General features: G+C 41.9%; 1 protein-coding gene across 2 annotated transcripts in view; it reads right to left on the bottom strand.

Annotated features, from left to right (window-relative positions):
* Window positions 1–10,348: 10,348 nt before the first annotated feature.
* gtf2f2b (general transcription factor IIF, polypeptide 2b) overlaps window positions 10,349–22,929 on the bottom strand; it is a 31,401-nt gene continuing 18,820 nt past the window's right edge. For both annotated transcript variants that reach the window (XM_024408382.2, XM_024408376.2), the window contains 4 exons: window positions 19,136–19,217; window positions 12,424–12,523; window positions 12,108–12,251; window positions 10,349–10,826 (listed from right to left, as the gene is read on the bottom strand). In XM_024408382.2, the coding sequence (XP_024264150.1) occupies window positions 10,698–10,826; window positions 12,108–12,251; window positions 12,424–12,523; window positions 19,136–19,217 (455 nt within the window). In that variant the 3' untranslated portion in view covers window positions 10,349–10,697. The remainder of the gene's footprint in view (window positions 10,827–12,107; window positions 12,252–12,423; window positions 12,524–19,135; window positions 19,218–22,929) is intronic.

Here is a 22,929-nt window from a genome sequence, read left to right as displayed (position 1 = left end):
CAAGTGTTCCCGATGACATAAAACACATAACAAGTGTTCCCGATTACATAAAACACAAGTATTCCCGATGACATAAAACACATAACAAGTGTTCCCGATGACATAAAACACATAACAAGTGTTCCCGATGACATAAAACACATAACAAGTGTTCCCGATTACATAAAACACATAACAAGTGTTCCCGATTACAGAAAACACATAACAAGTGTTCCTGATTACATAAAACACATAACAAGTGTTCCCGATGACATAAAACACAAGTGTTCCCGATTACATAAAACACATAACAAGTGTTCCCGATTACATAAAACACATAACAAGTGTTCCCGATTACAGAAAACACATAATAAGTGTTCCCGATTACATAAAACACATAACAAGTGTTCCCGATTACATAAAACACATAACAAGTGTTCCCGATTACAGAAAACACATAACAAGTGTTCCCGATTACATAAAACACATAAGTGTTCCCGATGACATAAAACACATAACAAGTGTTCCCGACACAGAAAACACATAACAAGTGTTCCCGATTACATAAAACACATAACAAGTGTTCCCGATTACATAAAACACAAGTGTTCCCGATGACATAAAACACATAACAAGTGTTCCCGATTACAGAAAACACATAACAAGTGTTCCCGATTACATAAAACACATAACAAGTGTTCCCGATGACATAAAACACATAAGTGTTCCCGATTACATAAAACACATAACAAGTGTTCCCGATTACAGAAAACACATAACAAGTGTTCCTGATTACATAAAACACATAACAAGTGTTCCCGATGACATAAAACACATAACAAGTGTTCCCGATTACATAAAACACATAACAAGTGTTCCCGATTACATAAAACACATAAGTGTTCCCGATGACATAAAACACATAACAAGTGTTCCCGATGACATAAAACACATAACAAGTGTTCCCGATTACATAAAACACAAGTGTTCCCGATGACATAAAACACATAACAAGTGTTCCCGATGACATAAAACACATAACAAGTGTTCCTGATTACATAAAACACATAACAAGTGTTCCCGATGACATAAAACACATAACAAGTGTTCCCGATTACATAAAACACATAACAAGTGTTCCCGATTACATAAAACACATAACAAGTGTTCCCGATGACATAAAACACACAACAAGTGTTCCCGATGACATAAAACACATAACAAGTGTTCCCGATGACATAAAACACATAACAAGTGTTCCCGATGACATAAAACACATAAGTGTTCCCGATGACATAAAACACATAAGTGTTCCCGATGACATAAAACACATAACAAGTGTTCCCGATGACATAAAACACATAACAAGTGTTCCCGATTACATAAAACACAAGTGTTCCCGATGACATAAAACACATAACAAGTATTCCCGATGACATAAAACACATAACAAGTGTTCCCGATGACATAAAACACATAACAAGTGTTCCCGATGACATAAAACACATAAGTGTTCCCAATGACATAAAACACATAACAAGTGTTCCCGATGACATAAAACACATGACAAGTGTTCCCGATTACATAAAACACAAGTGTTCCCGATGACATAAAACACATAACAAGTGTTCCCGATTACATAAAACACAAGTGTTCCCGATGACATAAAACACATAAGTGTTCCCAATGACATAAAACACATAACAAGTGTTCCCGATGACATAAAACACATAACAAGTGTTCCCGATGACATAAAACACATAACAAGTGTTCCCGATGACATAAAACACATAAGTGTTCCCAATGACATAAAACACATAACAAGTGTTCCCGATGACATAAAACACATAACAAGTGTTCCCGATTACATAAAACACAAGTGTTCCCGATGACATAAAACACATAACAAGTGTTCCCGATGACATAAAACACATAACAAGTGTTCCCGATTACATAAAACACAAGTGTTCCCGATGACATAAAACACATAACAAGTGTTCCCGATGACATAAAACACATAACAAGTGTTCCCGATGACATAAAACACATAACAAGTGTTCCCGATTACATAAAACACATAACAAGTGTTCCCGATTACAGAAAACACATAACAAGTGTTCCTGATTACATAAAACACATAACAAGTGTTCCCGATGACATAAAACACAAGTGTTCCCGATTACATAAAACACATAACAAGTGTTCCCGATTACAGAAAACACATAACAAGTGTTCCCGATTACAGAAAACACATAATAAGTGTTCCCGATTACATAAAACACATAACAAGTGTTCCCGATTACATAAAACACATAACAAGTGTTCCCGATTACAGAAAACACATAACAAGTGTTCCCGATTACATAAAACACATAAGTGTTCCCGATGACATAAAACACATAACAAGTGTTCCCGATTACAGAAAACACATAACAAGTGTTCCCGATTACATAAAACACATAACAAGTGTTCCCGATTACATAAAACACAAGTGTTCCCGATGACATAAAACACATAACAAGTGTTCCCGATTACAGAAAACACATAACAAGTGTTCCCGATTACATAAAACACATAACAAGTGTTCCCGATGACATAAAACACATAAGTGTTCCCGATTACATAAAACACATAACAAGTGTTCCCGATTACAGAAAACACATAACAAGTGTTCCTGATTACATAAAACACATAACAAGTGTTCCCGATGACATAAAACACAAGTGTTCCCGATTACATAAAACACATAACAAGTGTTCCCGATTACATAAAACACATAACAAGTGTTCCCGATTACATAAAACACATAACAAGTGTTCCCGATTACAGAAAACACATAACAAGTGTTCCTGATTACATAAAACACATAACAAGTGTTCCCGATGACATAAAACACATAACAAGTGTTCCCGATTACATAAAACACATAACAAGTGTTCCCGATTACATAAAACACAAGTGTTCCCGATGACATAAAACACATAACAAGTGTTCCCGATGACATAAAACACATAAGTGTTCCCGATTACATAAAACACATAACAAGTGTTCCCGATGACATAAAACACATAACAAGTGTTCCCGATTACATAAAACACATAAGTGTTCCCAATGACATAAAACACATAACAAGTGTTCCCGATGACATAAAACACATGACAAGTGTTCCCGATTACATAAAACACAAGTGTTCCCGATGACATAAAACACATAACAAGTGTTCCCGATTACATAAAACACAAGTGTTCCCGATGACATAAAACACATAAGTGTTCCCAATGACATAAAACACATAACAAGTGTTCCCGATGACATAAAACACATAACAAGTGTTCCCGATGACATAAAACACATAACAAGTGTTCCCGATGACATAAAACACATAAGTGTTCCCAATGACATAAAACACATAACAAGTGTTCCCGATGACATAAAACACATAACAAGTGTTCCCGATTACATAAAACACAAGTGTTCCCGATGACATAAAACACATAACAAGTGTTCCCGATGACATAAAACACATAACAAGTGTTCCCGATTACATAAAACACAAGTGTTCCCGATGACATAAAACACATAACAAGTGTTCCCGATGACATAAAACACATAACAAGTGTTCCCGATGACATAAAACACATAACAAGTGTTCCCGATTACATAAAACACATAACAAGTGTTCCCGATTACAGAAAACACATAACAAGTGTTCCCGATTACATAAAACACATAACAAGTGTTCCCGATGACATAAAACACATAACAAGTGTTCCCGATTACATAAAACACATAACAAGTGTTCCCGATTACAGAAAACACATAACAAGTGTTCCTGATTACATAAAACACATAACAAGTGTTCCCGATGACATAAAACACAAGTGTTCCCGATTACATAAAACACATAACAAGTGTTCCCGATTACATAAAACACATAACAAGTGTTCCCGATTACAGAAAACACATAACAAGTGTTCCCGATTACATAAAACACATAACAAGTGTTCCCGATTACATAAAACACAAGTGTTCCCGATGACATAAAACACATAACAAGTGTTCCCGATTACAGAAAACACATAACAAGTGTTCCCGATTACATAAAACACATAACAAGTGTTCCCGATGACATAAAACACATAAGTGTTCCCGATTACATAAAACACATAACAAGTGTTCCCGATTACATAAAACACATAACAAGTGTTCCCGATGACATAAAACACATAACAAGTGTTCCCGATGACATAAAACACATAACAAGTGTTCCCGATGACATAAAACACATAACAAGTGTTCCCGATGACATAAAACACATAACAAGTGTTCCCGATTACAGAAAACACATAACAAGTGTTCCCGATTACATAAAACACATAACAAGTGTTCCCGATGACATAAAACACATAACAAGTGTTCCCGATTACATAAAACACATAACAAGTGTTCCCGATGACATAAAACACATAACAAGTGTTCCCGATGACATAAAACACATAACAAGTGTTCCCGATTACATAAAACACATAACAAGTGTTCCCGATTACATAAAACACATAACAAGTGTTCCCGATGACATAAAACACATAACAAGTGTTCCCGATTACATAAAACATGATGAATGGATACAGATATGTTAGAATGCTCCATCATGTTCATATAATATCAGACATAAATGACTGCTTAAGACCATCCATAGAACGTACTATATGCCAGTGAAACTGAATATCATGCACTCAGAAGTTGTATTCTGTTGGAGGTGTAAAGCACAAAAGGGGACATATTTGCATATGTTGTCTTGTGAAGGCTGGATGAATTCTGGCAAAGAGTATGTTCTTTTATCTCAGCAATTCTACAGATTCTCCATTCTAATAATACTTTTAGACTTTTACTCAAGTAGTATTTTACTGGGTAACTTTCACTTTTGTGAGTAACTTTCTATTAAGGTATCTATACTTTTACTCAAGTATGACAATTGGTTACTTTTTCCACCACTGTACATATTACCTAAATTACCTCGACTAACCTTTGCCCCCGCACATTGACTCTGTACCAGTACACCATGTATATAGCCTCGTTACTGTTATTTTATTGTTGCTCTTTAGTTATTTTACATTTTTCTATTTTATTCATTTTTATTTATTTATTCAAATTTACACTTATCAAAGAGCACCTTCTGTCTACCAAAATCTACTATTGTGTACCTTAGCAGCACTTCCCTTCCTCCTTTTTCTACAAGTTAATTTATTTGTTTACATCAATTTATTTAGTAAGCACTTATTTTTTTCTTAACTGCATTGTTGGTTAAGGGTTTGTAAGTAAGCATTTCACTGTAAGGTCTACACTTGTATTCAGCGCATGTGACAAAATGTGATTTGATTTTTGGGGCTTTTAATAAAGGGGACCCATTTGGTTTGGTAATGTAACAGGTGAATATTTACTTATCGTGAAGGCTATGAGCTAGGTCGTGCATGTCCTATAATAAACTAAACAGGTGCAGCTAACGGTACAAGGCATACCGGTATGTGGATATTAGCTTGTTCAGTAGCCAGTCTGCAGCTGCTTTCCATGTGCACGCTGTCAAAAGGCACTGTCAACTAACACCAAAACACTCAATCACTGTACAGTCGACTTTCCACCCACAGGTCATTTGCACACATACTATTAGTTTAATGGTATGCTTCTAATCCAGTTATGTTAGCTTTGCAAATCTAGCAGCTCTTGTGAGTACCACAGCAGCGTCTGTAGTCTGTCTGTCAGCCATCTAACAAATAGTGGGCAAGCTCAGCTATGTTACCGGCGGCAGTAGGGCTTGGCCCTAGCCTGGGGGAAAGTTTGTACAAGGTCTGAGGCAAACCAAATGTAACTTTAACTGTGAACTATTAATGTGGTTTCAATTCATTCTGTTTTTATTGCAGGGGATGAAATGTTCAGACATTTACAAGATCAAATAATCACCAAATGGGATCTTGTTCGAAGTTCAGGGAAAGGATGCGTCTCCAATGCAGGTATATGCTCTATGAGATTTGGGGCTGACAGATGAGGTGTATCAGGATTTGGAGCCAGTAATTAAGTTGGGTATTGTCTCATAGCTTTGCACTAAAACAGAGTTTATGAAGACTAGTACAATAAGCTGTTTTATTATTATACTTTTTCTCCCCAATTTCGTGGTATCCAATTGGTAGTTAGTCTTGGCTCATCGCTGCAACTCCCATATGGACTCGGGAGAGGTGAAGGGCCCGGGTCTCCACAGGAGTCGCTAGAGTGAGATGGGACAAGGATATCCTTGTCAGCCAAACACTCCCCTAACCTGGACAACGCTGGGCCAATTGTGCGCCGCCCCATGGGTCGCGGCCGGCTGCAAGTGCCTGGACTCAAACCAGGATCTCTAGTGGCACAGCTAGCAACTGCAATACAGTGCCTTAGACCACTGCACCACTCGGGAGGCCACAATAAGGTGTTTGACAGTATTGAGACCCAACCACTGAGTGTCTCAGCACTCACTCTCTTCCCTTCCCTCCCTCCCCCCTCCTATCTTCCTCCAGTCCTCCCTTCAGATGGTCAGTAGAACATTGATGATTCTTTGCTGGGGGCGAATGCGTCGGCAGAAGTGCAGGATGATGTCTGAGTCCAGCACGGTCAATGGAGTGGACATCGTCCTCAACCACAGACTGCAAGAGACATCCTTCACCAAGGACTCATACAAGGGATATATCAAGGACTACATGAAGGCGTGAGTGTGTTAGTAAGGGGTGTATGTGTGATGTTAGGGCTAACCTATCAATCCCCCTTTGCACCCCGCAAAGCTGTAATTGTAAATTTAAAACGGTCACTATTTGAAATTAAACACAGTTTAAGGTGCGTGTGTGCGCACATGATCAAGGCTAAGCTGGAGGAGAACAACCCAGATGGAGTGAAGCCCTTCACGACTGGAGCTCAGGAGGAGATCAAGATGATCATGGGCAACATGAAGAACTACCAGGTAACCAACTACATCTACTACCGCCTAATAGCACAGTTAGTTACACATGTTCTACCCGAGCTTGCTGGGTATTCCTAGACTTGAGGAAAACCTGGGGTATATTCATTATGCCGATTCTCTTTCACTAATTTGGTCTCGCCCTTATCTCCATGTTTCTGTTTACCCAATCTCTCTCCCTCACTCTACCCTCCAGCTCCACCCCTCACTCTACCCTCCTGCTCCCACCTCACTCTCCACCCCTCACTCTACCCTCCTGCTCCCACCTCACTCTACCCTGCTGCTCCCACCTCTCACTCTACCCTCCTGCTCCCACCTCACTCTACCCTGCTGCTCCCACCTCTCACTCTACCCTCCTGCTCCCACCTCTCACTCTACCCTCCTGCTCCCACCTCACTCTACCCTCCTGCTCCCCTCCTCTCCACCCCTCACTCTACCCTCCTGCTCCCACCTCTCACTCTACCCTCCTGCTCCCACCTCTCACTCTACCCTCCTGCTCCCACCTCACTCTCCACCCCTCACTCTACCCTCCTGCTCCCAACTCTCACTCTACCCTCCTGCTCCCACCTCTCACTCTACCCTCCTGCTCCCACCTCACTCTCCACCCCTCACTCTACCCTCCTGCTCCCAACTCTCACTCTACCCTCCTGCTCCCACCTCTCACTCTCCCTCCTGCTCCCACCTCACTCTACCCTCCTGCTCCCACCTCTCACTCTACCCTCCTGCTCCCACCTCACTCTCCACCCCTCACTCTACCCTCCTGCTCCCACCTCTCACTCTACCCTCCTGCTCCCACCTCTCACTCTACCCTCCTGCTCCCACCTCACTCTCCACCCCTCACTCTACCCTCCTGCTCCCACCTCTCACTCTACCCTCCTGCTCCCACCTCACTCTCCACCCCTCACTCTACCCTCCTGCTCCCACCTCTCACTCTACCCTCCTGCTCCCACCTGCTCCCACCCCTCACTCTACCCTCCTGCTCCCACCTCTCTCTACCCTCCTGCTCCCACCTCTCACTCTACCCTCCTGCTCCCACCTCTCACTCTACCCTCCTGCTCCCACCTCTCACTCTACCCTCCTGCTCCCACCTCTCACTCTACCCTCCTGCTCCCACCTCTCACTCTACCCTCCTGCTCCCACCTCACTCTCCACCCCTCACTCTACCCTCCTGCTCCCACCTCACTCTACCCTCCTGCTCCCACCTCACTCTCCACCCCTCACTCTACCCTCCTGCTCCCACCTCACTCTCCACCCCTCACTCTACCCTCCTGCTCCCACCTCTCACTCTACCCTCCTGCTCCCACCTCCACTCTATCCTGCTCCCACCTCACTCTCCACCCCTCACTCTACCCTCCTGCTCCCACCTCTCACTCTACCCTCCTGCTCCCACCTCTCACTCTACCCTCCTGCTCCCACCTCACTCTCCACCCCTCACTCTACCCTCCTGCTCCCACCTCTCACTCTACCCTCCTGCTCCCACCTCTCACTCTACCCTCCTGCTCCCACCTCACTCTCCACCCCTCACTCTACCCTCCTGCTCCCACCTCTCACTCTACCCTCCTGCTCCCACCTCACTCTCCACCCCTCACTCTACCCTCCTGCTCCCACCTCTCACTCTACCCTCCTGCTCCCACCTCACTCTCCACCCCTCACTCTACCCTCCTGCTCCCACCTCACTCTCCACCCCTCTCTCGCCATCCTCCCTGTAGTTTTTTTATTTTACAGGTGAGTCTATGAACCCAGATGGTATGGTTGGTCTGCTGGACATCCATAAGGACGGCATCACTCCCTTCAAAGACGGCCTGGAGATGGAGAAATGCTTCAGTCCCGTCAGTCTACTTGTGTAATAATAACACTTGTTATAACCACTGTCCTTCCTCCTCTCTTTCATAGTAATACTCAGGTCTCAGAACTTTGTTTCTATTAGCTGCTGCATCTCACCTGACCCACGACGACTCTGCATTACGTTTGGAATGGAAGTATTATATGATGCCCAAACCAAGTCATGTCTATGGGGTTGACAGAAAGGGTGCTGTGACAGTGTTACGGTATTGATCTTATTGATTATGGTGTTCAACTTTGAGTATTGCAGTGTTCTGTTAACTGGTATATTCAGGAAGTACCCATCAGAACATTCGGATAGAAATGTGTAGAGTAGAGCAGATATGCCTCTGTCATGCAGAATACACAATATGTTACATTTCTATCTGGGACATTCTATATGTCTCACAGTTTGCTGTGGGATGATTTTTTTAAACTCTGCGAAGACAATGTTTCCATCCACTTATCTGTTGATTAACTCTCAGGCCTCCATTTGCTTGGTTTACAGTAACATTATGCAACAGTCATTAGATTAATCAAATATCTTTTAATGTTACACCATTGTCCTTTTTCTTGAATAAATACGCTACATGACCAAAAAAATATGTGGACACCTGTTCGTCGAACATCTCATTCCAAAATCATGGGCATTATTAAGGAGTTGGTCCCCCCTTTGCTGCTATAACAGCCTCCACTCTTCTGGGAAGGCTTTCCACTAGATGTTGAAACATTGCTGTAGGGACTTGCTTCCATTCAGCCACAAGCATTATTGCGGTCAGGCACTGATGTTGGGCAACTAGGTCTGACTCGCAGTCAGCGTTCCAATTCATCCTAAAGGTGTTCAATTGGGTTGAGGTCAGAGCTCTGTGCAGGCCAGTCATGTTCTTCCACACCAATCTCGACAAACCATTTCTTTATGGACCTCGCTTTGTGCACATAAGTCATTGTCATGCTGAAACAGGAAAGGGCCTTCCCCAAACTGTTGCCACAAAGTTGGAAGCAGAGAATCTTATAGAATGTCATTGTATTCTGTAGTGTTAAGATTACCCGTGACTGGAACTAAGGGGCCTAGCCCAAACCATGAACAACAGCCCCAGACCATTATTCCTCATCCACCAAACTTTACAGTTGACACTATACACTGGGGCAGATAGCGTTCTAGCATCCACCAAACGGTGAAGCGTGATTCATCACTCCAGAAAACGCATTTCTATTGATCCAGAGTCCAATGGCGGCTAGCTTTACACCACTCCAGCCGACGCTTGGTATTCCGCATGGTGACCTTTGTCAAATTTGCAGCTGCACACGAGCCTAAGTGACTTGTTGGAAAGGTGGCATCCTATGATGGTGCCACGTTAAAAAAAGTCAGCTCTTTAGTAAGGCCATTCTACTGTCAATGTTTGTCAGTGGAGATTGTATGGCTGTGTGTTCTACTTCATACATCTGTCAGCAACGGGTGTGGCTTAAATGTCCAATTCCACTCCTTTGTATGCATGTATATATGTGTAGTTTACCTCAAAAGCTTGTTCTGTCACATTCATTGAAAGAAAATGTCAATATTCCAAAACCGGTAGTTACATTATTTTATAAATGATTTACAAATGATAGTGCAAAGTTTCAGCTTCTGTAAGTAGAGAAGAAAAAAAACATTACAATTTCTATAAGCTGCACCAAACAACATAAAAAAGAACCCATCCAAAATAGTGTTGCTTTAAGGCAAGTGTTTCACACAGTATGGTTCATAGTGCAAGATCCCCACACACCATCCTACCAACAGCTGATAAAAGGTAGACCCTTTGTGATCATGTAGTTTTGGGTATCAGTTTTAGATGAAGTGAAAGACAAAAGAACAAAGACTTCTGTGATGGTAGGCCCTCAGGTCAATGTCTGTATCCCAGACAGGGTGCTCTGTTCTGGGCTAGTCGCCCTTTATCTCCTCCTCTCCTCCCTGGTAGTGGCGGTACTCTGGCTTCAGTTCCCATGTACTCTTGTGCGTCCCTTTAGTGTTGTACACTCCTATCTCCCTCAGGATCTCCTTCAAGTAGGTCTACAGGAAACACACAGACAAACATCTCTCAGAATCTCCTTTATATATGTCTATAGGAGAGAGGCTCTTTCTACAGTGTCCATTTTCACACAGCTACAGCCTGCACCCTTACTCTGAAAACTACAAGTATCTACCAGTGAGGTGAGTCTACCTGTTATTCTTAGTGTCAAAAGCCATTTGTTGTAGTTGATAACGTCCACCAGATGTCAATAGTGGGTAATGGTTGACATTCCTCCTCCAGATACAGGTCTACAGTATGTGTTCTGATCCTGTTCAACTTATTACGGTATGACTAATCAGGCCTCAGGTTACTATAGTACTCCGGAGAGAGAGAGGGTTACAGTGGTGGAGCGTAATCGATCCTGAGAGAGGGTTACAGTGGTGGAGTCTAATCGATCCTGGAGAGAGGGTTACAGTGGTGGAGTCATTACAGTGGTGGAGTCTAATCGATCCTGTTCTTACAGTGGTGGAGTCTATCCTGGAGAGAGAGGGTTACAGAAGCACCCTGGAGAAGGTTGGAGTCAGTGGTGGAGCGTAATGGTTACAGTGGTGGAGCCTAGTCTAATGGAGCGTAATCGATCCTGATCCTCCTGGAGAGAGGGGTTACAGTGGTTACAGTGGTGGAGCGTCCTGATCCTGAGAGAGAGGGTTACAGTGGTGGAGTCTAATCCCTGGAGAGAGAGGGTTACAGTGGTGGAGTCTAATCGATCCTGTGGTGGAGAGAGAGGTTACAGTGGTGGAGTAATCTCCTGGAGAGAGAGGGTTACAGTGGTGGAGCCTAATGGATCCTGGAGAGAGGGGTTACAGTGGTGGAGTCTAATCGATCCTGGAGAGAGGGGTTACAGTGGTGGAGTCTAATCGATCCTGGAGAGAGAGGGTTACAGTGGTGGAGTCCTGGAGAGAGAGGGTTACAGTGGTGGAGCTAATCGATCCTGGAGAGAGAGGGTTACAGTGGTGGAGCCTAATCGATCCTGGAGAGAGAGGGTTACAGTGGTGGAGCCTCCTGGAGAGAGAGGGTTACAGTGGTGGAGTGGTGGAGCCTAATTGATCCTGGTTACAGTGGTGGAGTCTAATCGATCCTGGAGAGAGAGGGTTACAGTGGTGGAGTCTAATCGATCCTGGAGAGAGAGGGTTACAGTGGTGGAGCCTAATTGATCCTGGAGAGAGAGGGTTACAGTGGTGGAGTGGAATCTATCTTGGAAGGCTGAGCAGAACCGCATACTCACTTATGGTAATGAAATCAGACAGGACAGTGAACAGGTTGCTGTTTGTGTGACTAACCACAGGTTGCTTGGTGACCTCCACCAGGTCTTTGATGTTGTAGTACTGGTGTTTCTCAAAGGCGGAGAAGAGCATATCCATCACCTGCTGTCTGTCTGCCCTCACCATCCTACCTTCAGCCCTCTTCTTCTTCTCATACTCCACCTACACAAAACAACCCACGGAAAACCCACACAGGGGCAAGGAAGGAGCATGGTAGAAGTGCACATTACAGTTCCAAATGTGTATTGATCCAACACTACAAAGATATGGAACCTTCAGGAGCATGCAAGCAGACACACACTGATTTTAACATGTGATATGGTAGTGTTCTTACGTTATTAACATGGTTAGATACAGGCTTGAAGTTGTTAGTGACAGCCCTGTCCATCTGCTCGGTCAGACGCTGGGGCTTGGTAGACACCTCAATCTGTAATCTGAGGAGAGGAGGATACACTGTCACAGAACTGTTTGAGAGTACCTGAGAAATTATTAAAATGAATGAAGACAGGGTCTTATTGAGAGAAGCAACCCAGTGGGCAGAGCACTGAATAGAACAAAATGCAGAACAATAGCATCCACTATGCTGTACAATGGTTGAATAACGCATTTTTTTCAATTTAAATAATTATCACATTCCCAGTGGGTCAGAAGTTTACATACACTCAATTAGTATTTGGTAGCATTGCCTTTAAATTGTTTAACTTAGGCCAAACCTTTCAGGTAGCCTTCCACAAGCTTCCCACAATAAGTTGGGTGAATTTTGGCCCATTCCTCCTGACAGAGCTTGTGTAACTGAGTCAGGTTTGTAGGCCTCCTTGCTCGCACACACTTTTTCAGTTCTGCCCACAAATTTTCTATAGAATTGAGTTCAGGGCTTTGTGATGGCCACTCCAATACCTTGACTTTGTTGTCCTTAAGCCATTTTGCCACAACTTTGGAAGTATGCTTGGGGTTATTGTCCATTCGGAAGACCCATTTGCGACCAAGCTTTAACTTCCTGACTGATGTCTTGAGATGTTGCTTCAATATATCCACATAATTTTCCATCCTCATGATGCCATCTATTTTGTGAAGTGCACCAGTCCCTCCTACAGCAAAGCAGCCCCACAACATGATGCTGACACCCCATCCTTCACGGTTGGGATGGTGTTCTTCGGCTTGCAAACCTCCCCCTTTTTCCTCCAAACATAATGATGGTCATTATGGCCAAACAGTTCTATTTTTGTTTCATCAGACCAGAGGACATTTCTCCAAAAAGTATGATCTTTGTTCCCATGTGCAGTTGCAAACCGTAGTGGCTTTTTTATGGCGGTTTTGGAGCAGTGGCTTCTTCACAAGGTCCTTTGCCGTTGTTCTGGGATTGATTTGCACCAAAGTACTTTCATCTCTAGGAGACAGAACGCGTCTCCTTCCTGAGCTGTATGACGGCTGCGTGGTCCCATGGTGTTTATACTTGCATACTATTGTTTGTACATATGAACATGGTACCTTCAGGCGTTTGGAAATTGCTACCAATGATGAACCAGACTTGTGGAGATTTACAATTTGGCTGATTTCTTTTGATTTTCCCATGATGTCAAGCAAAGAGGCACTGAGTTTGAAGGTAGGCCTTGAAATACATCCACAGGTACACCTACAATTGACTCAAATTATGTCAATTAGCCTATCAGAAGCTTCTAAAGCCATGACATAGTTTTCTGGAATTTCCCAAGCTGTTTAAAGACAGTTAACTTAGTGTATGTAAACTCCTGACCCACTGGAATTGTGATACAGTGCATTTTAAATGAAATAATCTGTCTGTAAACAATTGTTGGAAAAATGACTTAGATGTCCTAATCGACTTGCCAAAACTATAGTTAGTTAACAAGACATTTGTGGAGTGGTTGAAAAACGGGGTTTAAATGACTCAAACCTGAACTGTATATGGGGGATATAACCATCCCAGCTCTGCATAGTTTGCTGCGAAGAGACAATCATTAAATTAATTTGTTTTGGTGCTGTCCATATGTAGCTTTTTTTGGTCACAGGTCCAGGAATGGCTGAAGAATTGCAACATTTACCTGGAGCTAACTGAAAAGTCATAGTCAATCGATCAATAATAATAATACTTTTAGCAATATTGTTATCTTTAATTTACAATCTGTAGAAACTATGAGAATAGAAAGGTTCAGAACTTTTGTGAAACATCACAGCACAGTTGAAAAATATATAACAAATAGAAATCTAACTGGATGGTCTTCGGAGATAGAAGGAAGGGGTTGAGGGTAGCTTAAAAACAAAACATAACTGTCCGGAAAATGTATATGGCATGTATAAGCTTAAGAGTTGTTGTCCATTAGTTTACTCCAATTAGGGTAGGGTTAGGGGAAAATGTTTTTTAAATAATAATTTATATATACAGTGCCTTCAGAAAGTATTCAGACCACTTGACCTTTTCCACATTTTGTAACATTAGACTTATTCTAAAATGGATTAAAACCCCCCTCAATCTACACGCAATATCCCATTAAAAAAAAACAGGTTTTTAAAATGTTTTGCTAATTTATAAAAAGTAAAACCCTGAAATAATGCATTTGAGCCAATCAGTTGAGTTGTGACAAGCTATGCATGGTATACCGAAGAGGACCCTATTTGGTAAAAATCCAAGTCCATATTATGACAAAAACAGCTCAAATAAGCAAAAATAACAGTCCATCATTACTTTAAGACATTAAGGTTAGTCAATCCGGAACATTTCAAGAACTTTGAATGTGTCTTCAAGTGGAGTCGCAAAATCCATCAAGCGCTATGATGAAACTGGCGCTCATGAAGACCGCCACAGGAAGGGAAGACCCAGAGTTACCTCTGCTGAAGAGGATAAGTTCATTAGAGTTACCAGCCTCAGAAATTGCAGCCCACATAAATGGTTCAGAGTTTAGGTAACAGACATCTCAACATCAACTGTTCAGAGGAGACTGCGTGAATCAGGCGTTCATGGTTGAATTGCTGCAAAGAAACCAATACTAAAGGACACCAATAAGAAGAAGAGATTTGCTTGGGCCAAGAAACTCTCAGCAATGGATATTAGACCGGCGGAAATCTGTCCTTTGGTCTGATGAGTCCAAATTTGAGATTTTCGGTTCCAATCGTGTGTCTTTGTGAGACGCAGAGTAGGTGAACGGATGATCTCTGCATGTGTGGTTCCCACTGTGAAGCATGGAGGAGGTGGTGTGATGTGTGAGGTGCTTTAATGGTAACACCGTCTGTGATTTGTTTAGAATTCAAGGCACACTTAACCAGCATAGCTACCACAGCATTCTGCAGTGATACGCCATCCCATCTGGTTTGTGCTTAGTGGGACTATCATTTGTTTATCAATAGGACAATGACCCAAAACACCTCCAGGCTGTGTAAGGGCCATTTGACCAAGAAGGAGAGTGATGGAGTGCTGCATCAGATGACCTGGCCTCCACAATCACCTGACCTCAACCCAATTGAGATGGTTTAGGATGAGTTGGACCGTGGAGTGAAGGAAAAGCAAGTGCTCAACATATGTGGGAAAGACGTTTGGAAAAGCATACCTCATGAAGCTGGTTGAGAGAATGCTAAGAGTGTGCACAGCTGTCATCAAGGCACAGGGTGGCTACTTTGAAGAATCTCATTTGTTAAACACTTTTTTGGTTACTACATGATTCCATATGTGTTCTTTTATAGTTGATGTCTCAACTATTATTCTACAATGTAGAACATTGTGAAAATAAAGAATGAATGAGTATATAAATAAATATATGAATAAATAAATAAACTATTATATACATTTTTTGTTTTGTTTTATCTATATATATAAATAAATACATATGGAGGATTGGAAATGATGCAGACAATTACATTGATGGAAGCTACACTATCTGCAATATTAAAGCAGATCTACCCCTAATACATAAAAAAATAAAAATAACACAGGAGAGAGAACAGTTGCCATAGCACACAAGGAACAGTTGCTATAGCAATCCCTGCCAACCTCTGCTCCCATAAAACTGAATTGAGAACAGTTATACACCATTATTAGATATTCTCTTGGAGTTCGCTATGGCTACTGTTCCTCCCACATCTACTAATCTCACTCAGAAATGAAACCAGGAGAAATAGCCTATTGGTGATGCTTTATTTTACTGTCACCTAATTACAGTACCAGTCAAAAGTTTGTACACACATTCTCATTCAATGGTTTATCTTTATTTTTACCATTTTCTACATTGTAAAACAATAGTGAAGACATAACTATGAAGTAACATATATAGAATCATGTAGTAAGCAAAAGTGTTAAACAAATCAAAATATATTTTATATATTTGAGATTCTTCAAAGTAGTCACCGTTTGCCTTGACAGCTTTGCACACTCTTGGCATTCTCTCAACCAGCTTCACATGGATTGCTTTTCCAACAGTCTTGAAGGAGTTCCCACATATTCTGAGCACATGTTCGCTGCTTTTCCTTCACGCTGCAGTGCAACTCATCCCAAACCGTCCCGTTTGGGTTGACGTTGGTTGAGGTCGGGGGATTGTGGAGGCCAGGTCAGCTGACGCAGCACTCCATCACTCTCCGGCTTGGTCAAACAGTCCTTACACAACCTGTAGGTGTGCCTTGAATTCTAAATAAATCAGACAGTGTCCTTAGCAAAGCACCCCCACACCTCCTCCTCCATGCTTCACGGTGGGAACCACACATGCAGAGATCATCTGTTCACCTACTCTGCATCTCACAAAGACACGGCGGTTGGAACCAAAAATCTCAAATTTGGACTCATCAGACCAAAGGACAGATTTCCACCAGTCTAATGTCCATTGCTCGTGTTTCTTGGCCCAAGCAAGCCTCTTCTTATTGGTGTCCTTTAGTAGTGGTTTCTTTGCAGCAATTTGACCATGAAGGCCTGATTCATGTAGTCTCCTCTGAACAGTTGATGTTGAGATGTGTCTGTTACTTTGAACTCTGGGAAGCATTTATTTGGACTCGAATTTCTGAGGCTGGTAACTCTGGGTCTTCTTTTCCTGTGGCGGTCTTCATGAGAGCCAGTTTCATCATTGTTTATTTGATTTATTTAACCAGGAAGGGCTCATTGAGATTTAAAATCTCTTTTTCAAGAGCGTCCTGGCCAAGATAGGCAGCACCAAGTCATTACAAAAATTACAGACAAACATGAAAAACTACAACAAGTAATCTAGTAAAAACCATAGAATTCACAAGAGTATAACAAAATCAAAAACAGCAAATTAAAAACATTGACAGGTCAGGGAATCAGCCTCAAAATCCTTCATCAGTGATTTAAAAATACCAATCGGGACAAGTTCTTCCAGTTTAAAAGTATTTTGTAAGGCGTTCCAAAACGATGGCGCAGAGTATATAAAGCCCTTTTACCAAATTCAGTTCGGAAGATGAATTTGGAACAGTTAGCAGGATAAAGTCCAGCGAACGAAGAGAGTACCCACCACATTTCTGAACAATAAAAATGCCCAAATAAAAATGTAGTAAACCCAAAATGGCTTTGTAAATAAAAGTATACCAGTGCCTGAGCCTACGAGTGACTAGAGAAGGCCAGCCAACCCTCATATACAAAGTGCAGTGGTGCGTAAGGATTTTGCAGTTTAAAATAAATCTCAAAGTGCCATAGTAAAGGGTGTCAATTGATCTCAAACACTTCATATATAAAATATCCCCATAGTCTAGTAAAGGCATAAATGTAGCTGATACTAGCCTCCTGGCTTCAAAAGAAAAACAGGCCTTATTCCTAAAATAAAATGTTACATTTTTTTGTAAGTTGTTAAATATGCAATTTAAAAGAGAGGCCGTCATCAATTAAAATTCCAATATATTTAGATGAGGTTACAACCTCAATCTCCTTGCCCTGGCAGGTAGTAATAGGTGAAAGGTTCAGAGGTCTATTTCTTGATTTAGAAAACACCATAAGTTTAGTTTTGTCAGCATTGAGGATAAGCTTCAATTGACACAAGGTATGTTGAACAGTATAAAAAGCAGTTTGCAAGTTCTGGAAAGCTTTTGTAAGAGACGAGGCACAACAGTAAATAACAGTATCATCAACATAAAAAGAAGTTGCGCATTTTGGACATTTTTGTCTAAATCATTTTTATAAATAGTGAATAAGAGAGGGCCAAGTACAGAGCCTTGGGGCACACCATTATTAACAGACATAAGCCCATCAAATTGAGTTGTATCAGACAGATAGTTAGCAAACCATGCAACTGCATGCTCTGAAAGACCTACACTCGACAATCTCTGCCTTAGTATAGCATGATCAACTGTATCAAAAGCCAGAGAGATCAATAAAAAGTGAGACACAGTGCTGTTTTTTTGTCAAGGGATTCAGTGATATCATTTAAAACCTTCATGGCTGCTGTAATTGTGCTATGCTTCTTCCTGAAGCCTGATTGGTACATTGATAAAATAGAGTTAGTAAATAAAAACTCTTTGCGCTTGATGGATTTTGCGACTCCACTTGAAGAAACTTTCAAAGGTCTTGAAATTTTACAGATTGACTGACCTTTATGTCTTAAAGTAATAATGGACTGTTGTTTCTCTTTGCTTATTTGAGCTATTCTTGCCATAATATGAACTTGTTTTTTTACCAAATAGGGCTACTTCTGTATACCACCCTACCTTGTCACAACACAACTGATTGGCTCAAATGCATTAAGAAGGAAAGAAATTCCACAAATTAACTTTTAACAAGGCACACCTGTTAACTGAAATGCATTCCAGGTGACTACCTCATGAAGCTGGTTGCGAGAATGCCAAGAGTGTGCAAAGCTGTCATCAAGGCAAAGGGTGCCTACTTTGAAGAATCTTGTATATGAAACATATTTTTCATTTCTTTAACACCTTTTTGGTTACTACATGATTCCATGTGTGTTATTTTATAGTTGTATGTCTTCACTATTATTCTACAACGTAGAAAATAGTGCAAATAAAGAAAAACCCTGAAATGAGTAGCTGTGTCCAAACTTTTGACTGGTACTGTATATTGAAATTGTATTTAATTTAGTTTCACTCACTTCTTCAGTTTCATATAGTTTTCATTGACGGCTGGTCTGCAATCCGCTCTCTGTACCACCATGCCCTCCAGACTGATCTTATCTGAAACAAAGACAATATGTTTCCTTTAAGGACCCACACACATCAATAGCAGAATGCTGTTTTAAATCACAGTGTATTCTTTCTTTCAATACAACAGGCCAACAAGTGTTATTTCATATTCTTCAGCACCGTACTAAACATGCAGCCCAAATGATATTCGACTGAACTGAATCACTTGACTGAATCAGTAGAGAAACAGGTGAAATAGGTGGAACCACCCAAGTTGAGTACTCCACCGCCAACACTCCAATTCTCCATCAGCTGCCACTGGACTGCTCATCAACAGCTTGCCATTTCAAAATGTAGTGATTCATATATTTGGCGTTTTCTTTGTCATTGTGTGTGTGTGTGTGTGTGTGTGTGTAACTTTCCTTGTGGGTACCAGAAGTCCTCACAAGGATATTAAAACAAAGAAAATTCAGACAAATAGGGAGGCATAGTTTTATGGGGTTAAGGTTAGGCTTAAGGTTATGGTTAGGTTAAGAAAAATTGGATTTTGGATGGGAATCAATTCTTTGGTCCCTACAAGGATAGCAAAACAAAATTGTGTGTGTGTATATGTGTGTGTGTGTGTCTAACAAGGGGGCCAGGATAAGTTCACACAATTGTATTAGACACTGTCATACAGAGATAAATAGTTCACTCTGTCCAGACTGTCCAACAAACACCAAAGAACAGCCACTGAAGTCCAGTTGGTGTCTGTTTGTTGGCTAATCAGGTTTTGTTCTACTGAGAAAATGTCCAGTTAGTGTTTGTTGGTGCAATTAAAAATCTGTGCACTTTTACCAAGTGGCTCCAGAGAAATCACGTCAGTCAATCCAATGTCACAGATCTCACGCACTCACTAATATCAATTCCTCATCTTTTTCACAAATGGATGCATTATGTGCAATTATTGCATGATAAGGGCTGAAACACTTGTCGGCGCATCTCCCTAAACACACTTACACACAAACGCATTTCTCAACTTCAGAGCAGCCTGCCTCCATCTCCCCCTCTAGTCACTCACAGGCCCCTGGCAGGGATCATCTGGGTCAGGGCCGTATGGGAGAGAATAATATACTGTAGATCTCCCCTCTCTCATTTTCTCCACTCAAGGCTCCCTTACACTTTTCCAGTTCTCTTTTTCAACCTATCCCCTACTCTATACCTCTGCTCATGCCTCTTCTCCTGTAGGGTTGTAGAAGACTGGGAGTGTTGAGGGTTTATGTCTGTTTAGTGTGGAATGAATTAGGATAAAACTTGCAGGTCCCAAGGGACACTGGTATGTAGGAGAGCAAAGCTGCACATGCAGAGATGGAGACAGAGATGGAAGGAAGCAGAAAGAGAAGAGAACAGAATGAGAGGAGGAGGAGGGCACAGTGAGAGGTGGAATGGCCACAGCATTTGTTGCTCAAGGCTGTCGTGCTAAGAGGGAGAGGAACAGGAGGAAAGAGAACAGGAGGAGAGAGAAGAGGAGAAAGAAGGGTGAGAAGGTCAAGCTACCGCCCACTCATCTTCTCCCACCATCTCTAACCTCTTATCTTCTCTAAGGACCCTCCATCTAAAAAGCACACACACTCACCCCCCACTCCCACTGATATTCCCTAGACACTTCCCTCTGTATCTGAATATTCCAGGAGCCTTCAGATTTCTCAAGCCTCTGGTGAATTTCAGATAGACGCTAGACTACCAAAAACCCTCAGATAGCCACTTTTCTATGGGAGGAGGAATGTGTTCGTAAATTGCAGTACTCATCCTTGAGGGGACAGAACAGCGACAAAGCCTGTAAAAAAGAGAGACAGAGGAGAGAGAAAGAAAGGAGAGTGAGAACCTGCGAGGAAACCTGTTGACTAGATGGACTACTACTATCAGCCTGCGTACAGGAATCTTTCAGACCACCACGGTAGTCTCTAACCTTAACCTTACGTCAAAAACAAACACCTTATTAACCTGCTCATTAATGATGGCCCCATTGCGGTTTTTGTCCTATTGATAATCCACACCACACTTTTACTATACCACACAACACAGCCTTGGAAAAGCAGCCAAACATGTCTCAATAGTGGAGGAGATGTAAGCTGACTGCATGCCCAAAGCCATCTCCCTGTGACCACCAGATCTATAAATGACTTTCCATGTGGGGGGGGGTATGATTAGATATGATGAGGATACGTAATACTATAGAACCACTAATCTCTCCACAGCCTGGTAGGGCATTCAGAAGGGAGAGAGAAGACATCTTTATCAACAATCTGTTGTGAGGGGTTATTCATTTACTTCATTACCTGTATAAAACCCACCGGAGGATATTTTCAGCACCGTTAGTGGAGATATTTGCCCAAATATAACCAACATCAAAAGTGTTTTGACATAGAGAACACATGTGACTAATTGGGTTTGAACCCGGGTTGTCTGTACAGCCCTAAACCGTGTTAGCCTGCTGAGCTAAAGGCCAGGCATTAGCTTAGGGAGCCTTATGCAAGTCTATAGGTCTCAGGCAAGGTTACCTAACCACCTCTGCCACACACACACCATCTATGTTCCTCAAGGCTACTGTTGCTATGCCAGCTTCACTGCAGTTTGTGATATAACGTTACAGCTCTGACTTGGCCAGCAGCATTATGAATAACTCAACATCTTTAATGAATAGAGACAGTGATTTTACTGATGGAAATCCCCATTACTGCGCTCATTACTGCTCTCATTAAAAAGAAAAAGAAATCAAATAGATTCCGACATGATGTTGAACAATTATCTCAGGTAATGATGGTGTGATAGGGCTGGGAAGGAGCGCAGGTCACCCACCCACCCCCACCCACCCACCCACCCACCATCCGCTGTTCCACTGCCTCGTTTGCAATTCTAATGCGGGGATGATTCCATTAATCACATCATGATTAAAAAGCACCACGATACGGTCGAGCCGCCTCGTTGATCGCCGATGTGTCACAGACGTCACCGTGGTGAGCCATCACTCTGGGATCATACGCTCAGACAACTCGGAACCTCCCAATTAAAATTAAAATGTTTTTTTTGCATAATGCTTCCTATTGGTTGATTCTGATACTCTGAGCTAAATCTTTCTTCAACGAGTTTAAGTCGAAAATGTCACCGTTATCGATTTATACACACACACACACACACACACACACAATATTAACTGAATGGAAAGGTTTGTCAGACTGCCACACTGATTGTCCACAGGTACATCTATTTAAGGGGTTGAGCGTCCACTTCTGGAGACAGCAGAGAGTGGTATTCTATAGGTTGTCTCTCTGTTGAGAGTGTGTGGGGAATGCTCTACACCTGGATTCTGGGGTGATTGCTTGGTTTAATTTAAATTTGAACACCAGCATTCACACACCAGAGCTTTATGTATAACTATAGACAGCCCCCAAAAACAGACTTCACACTGAGAAAATACTTCCCCCTTGTTAGATACACACAACCTGACATCGATGTCACTATTTACTTCAATTAGACTTCTGCCCCAAAGGTAGAGTGTATGTGTGTGATAGATGAAGGAAGAGAGAAGAGGGGGTCCAGTAACATCACTGTCTGACTGACAGCCCATCACCTGCAGGACACACGCACTCCCTCTGTTTCTCTCTCTCCCTTTCCTCAGGGACCAAACTGTCAATAAACACCCCCCCACACTCTTAGATACCATGAGTGACATGAGTATACATTGTCCAGGCAGTTTGCCACAGTCAGCCCATGTAGAAAGAAA

This window comes from Oncorhynchus tshawytscha, linkage group LG03 (genome assembly GCF_018296145.1).
Source record: "Oncorhynchus tshawytscha isolate Ot180627B linkage group LG03, Otsh_v2.0, whole genome shotgun sequence".
Classification (NCBI taxonomy): domain Eukaryota; kingdom Metazoa; phylum Chordata; class Actinopteri; order Salmoniformes; family Salmonidae; genus Oncorhynchus; species Oncorhynchus tshawytscha.
The sequence above is the reverse complement of the archived record's forward strand: the minus strand, read 5'-3'. Positions and strand labels throughout refer to the sequence as shown.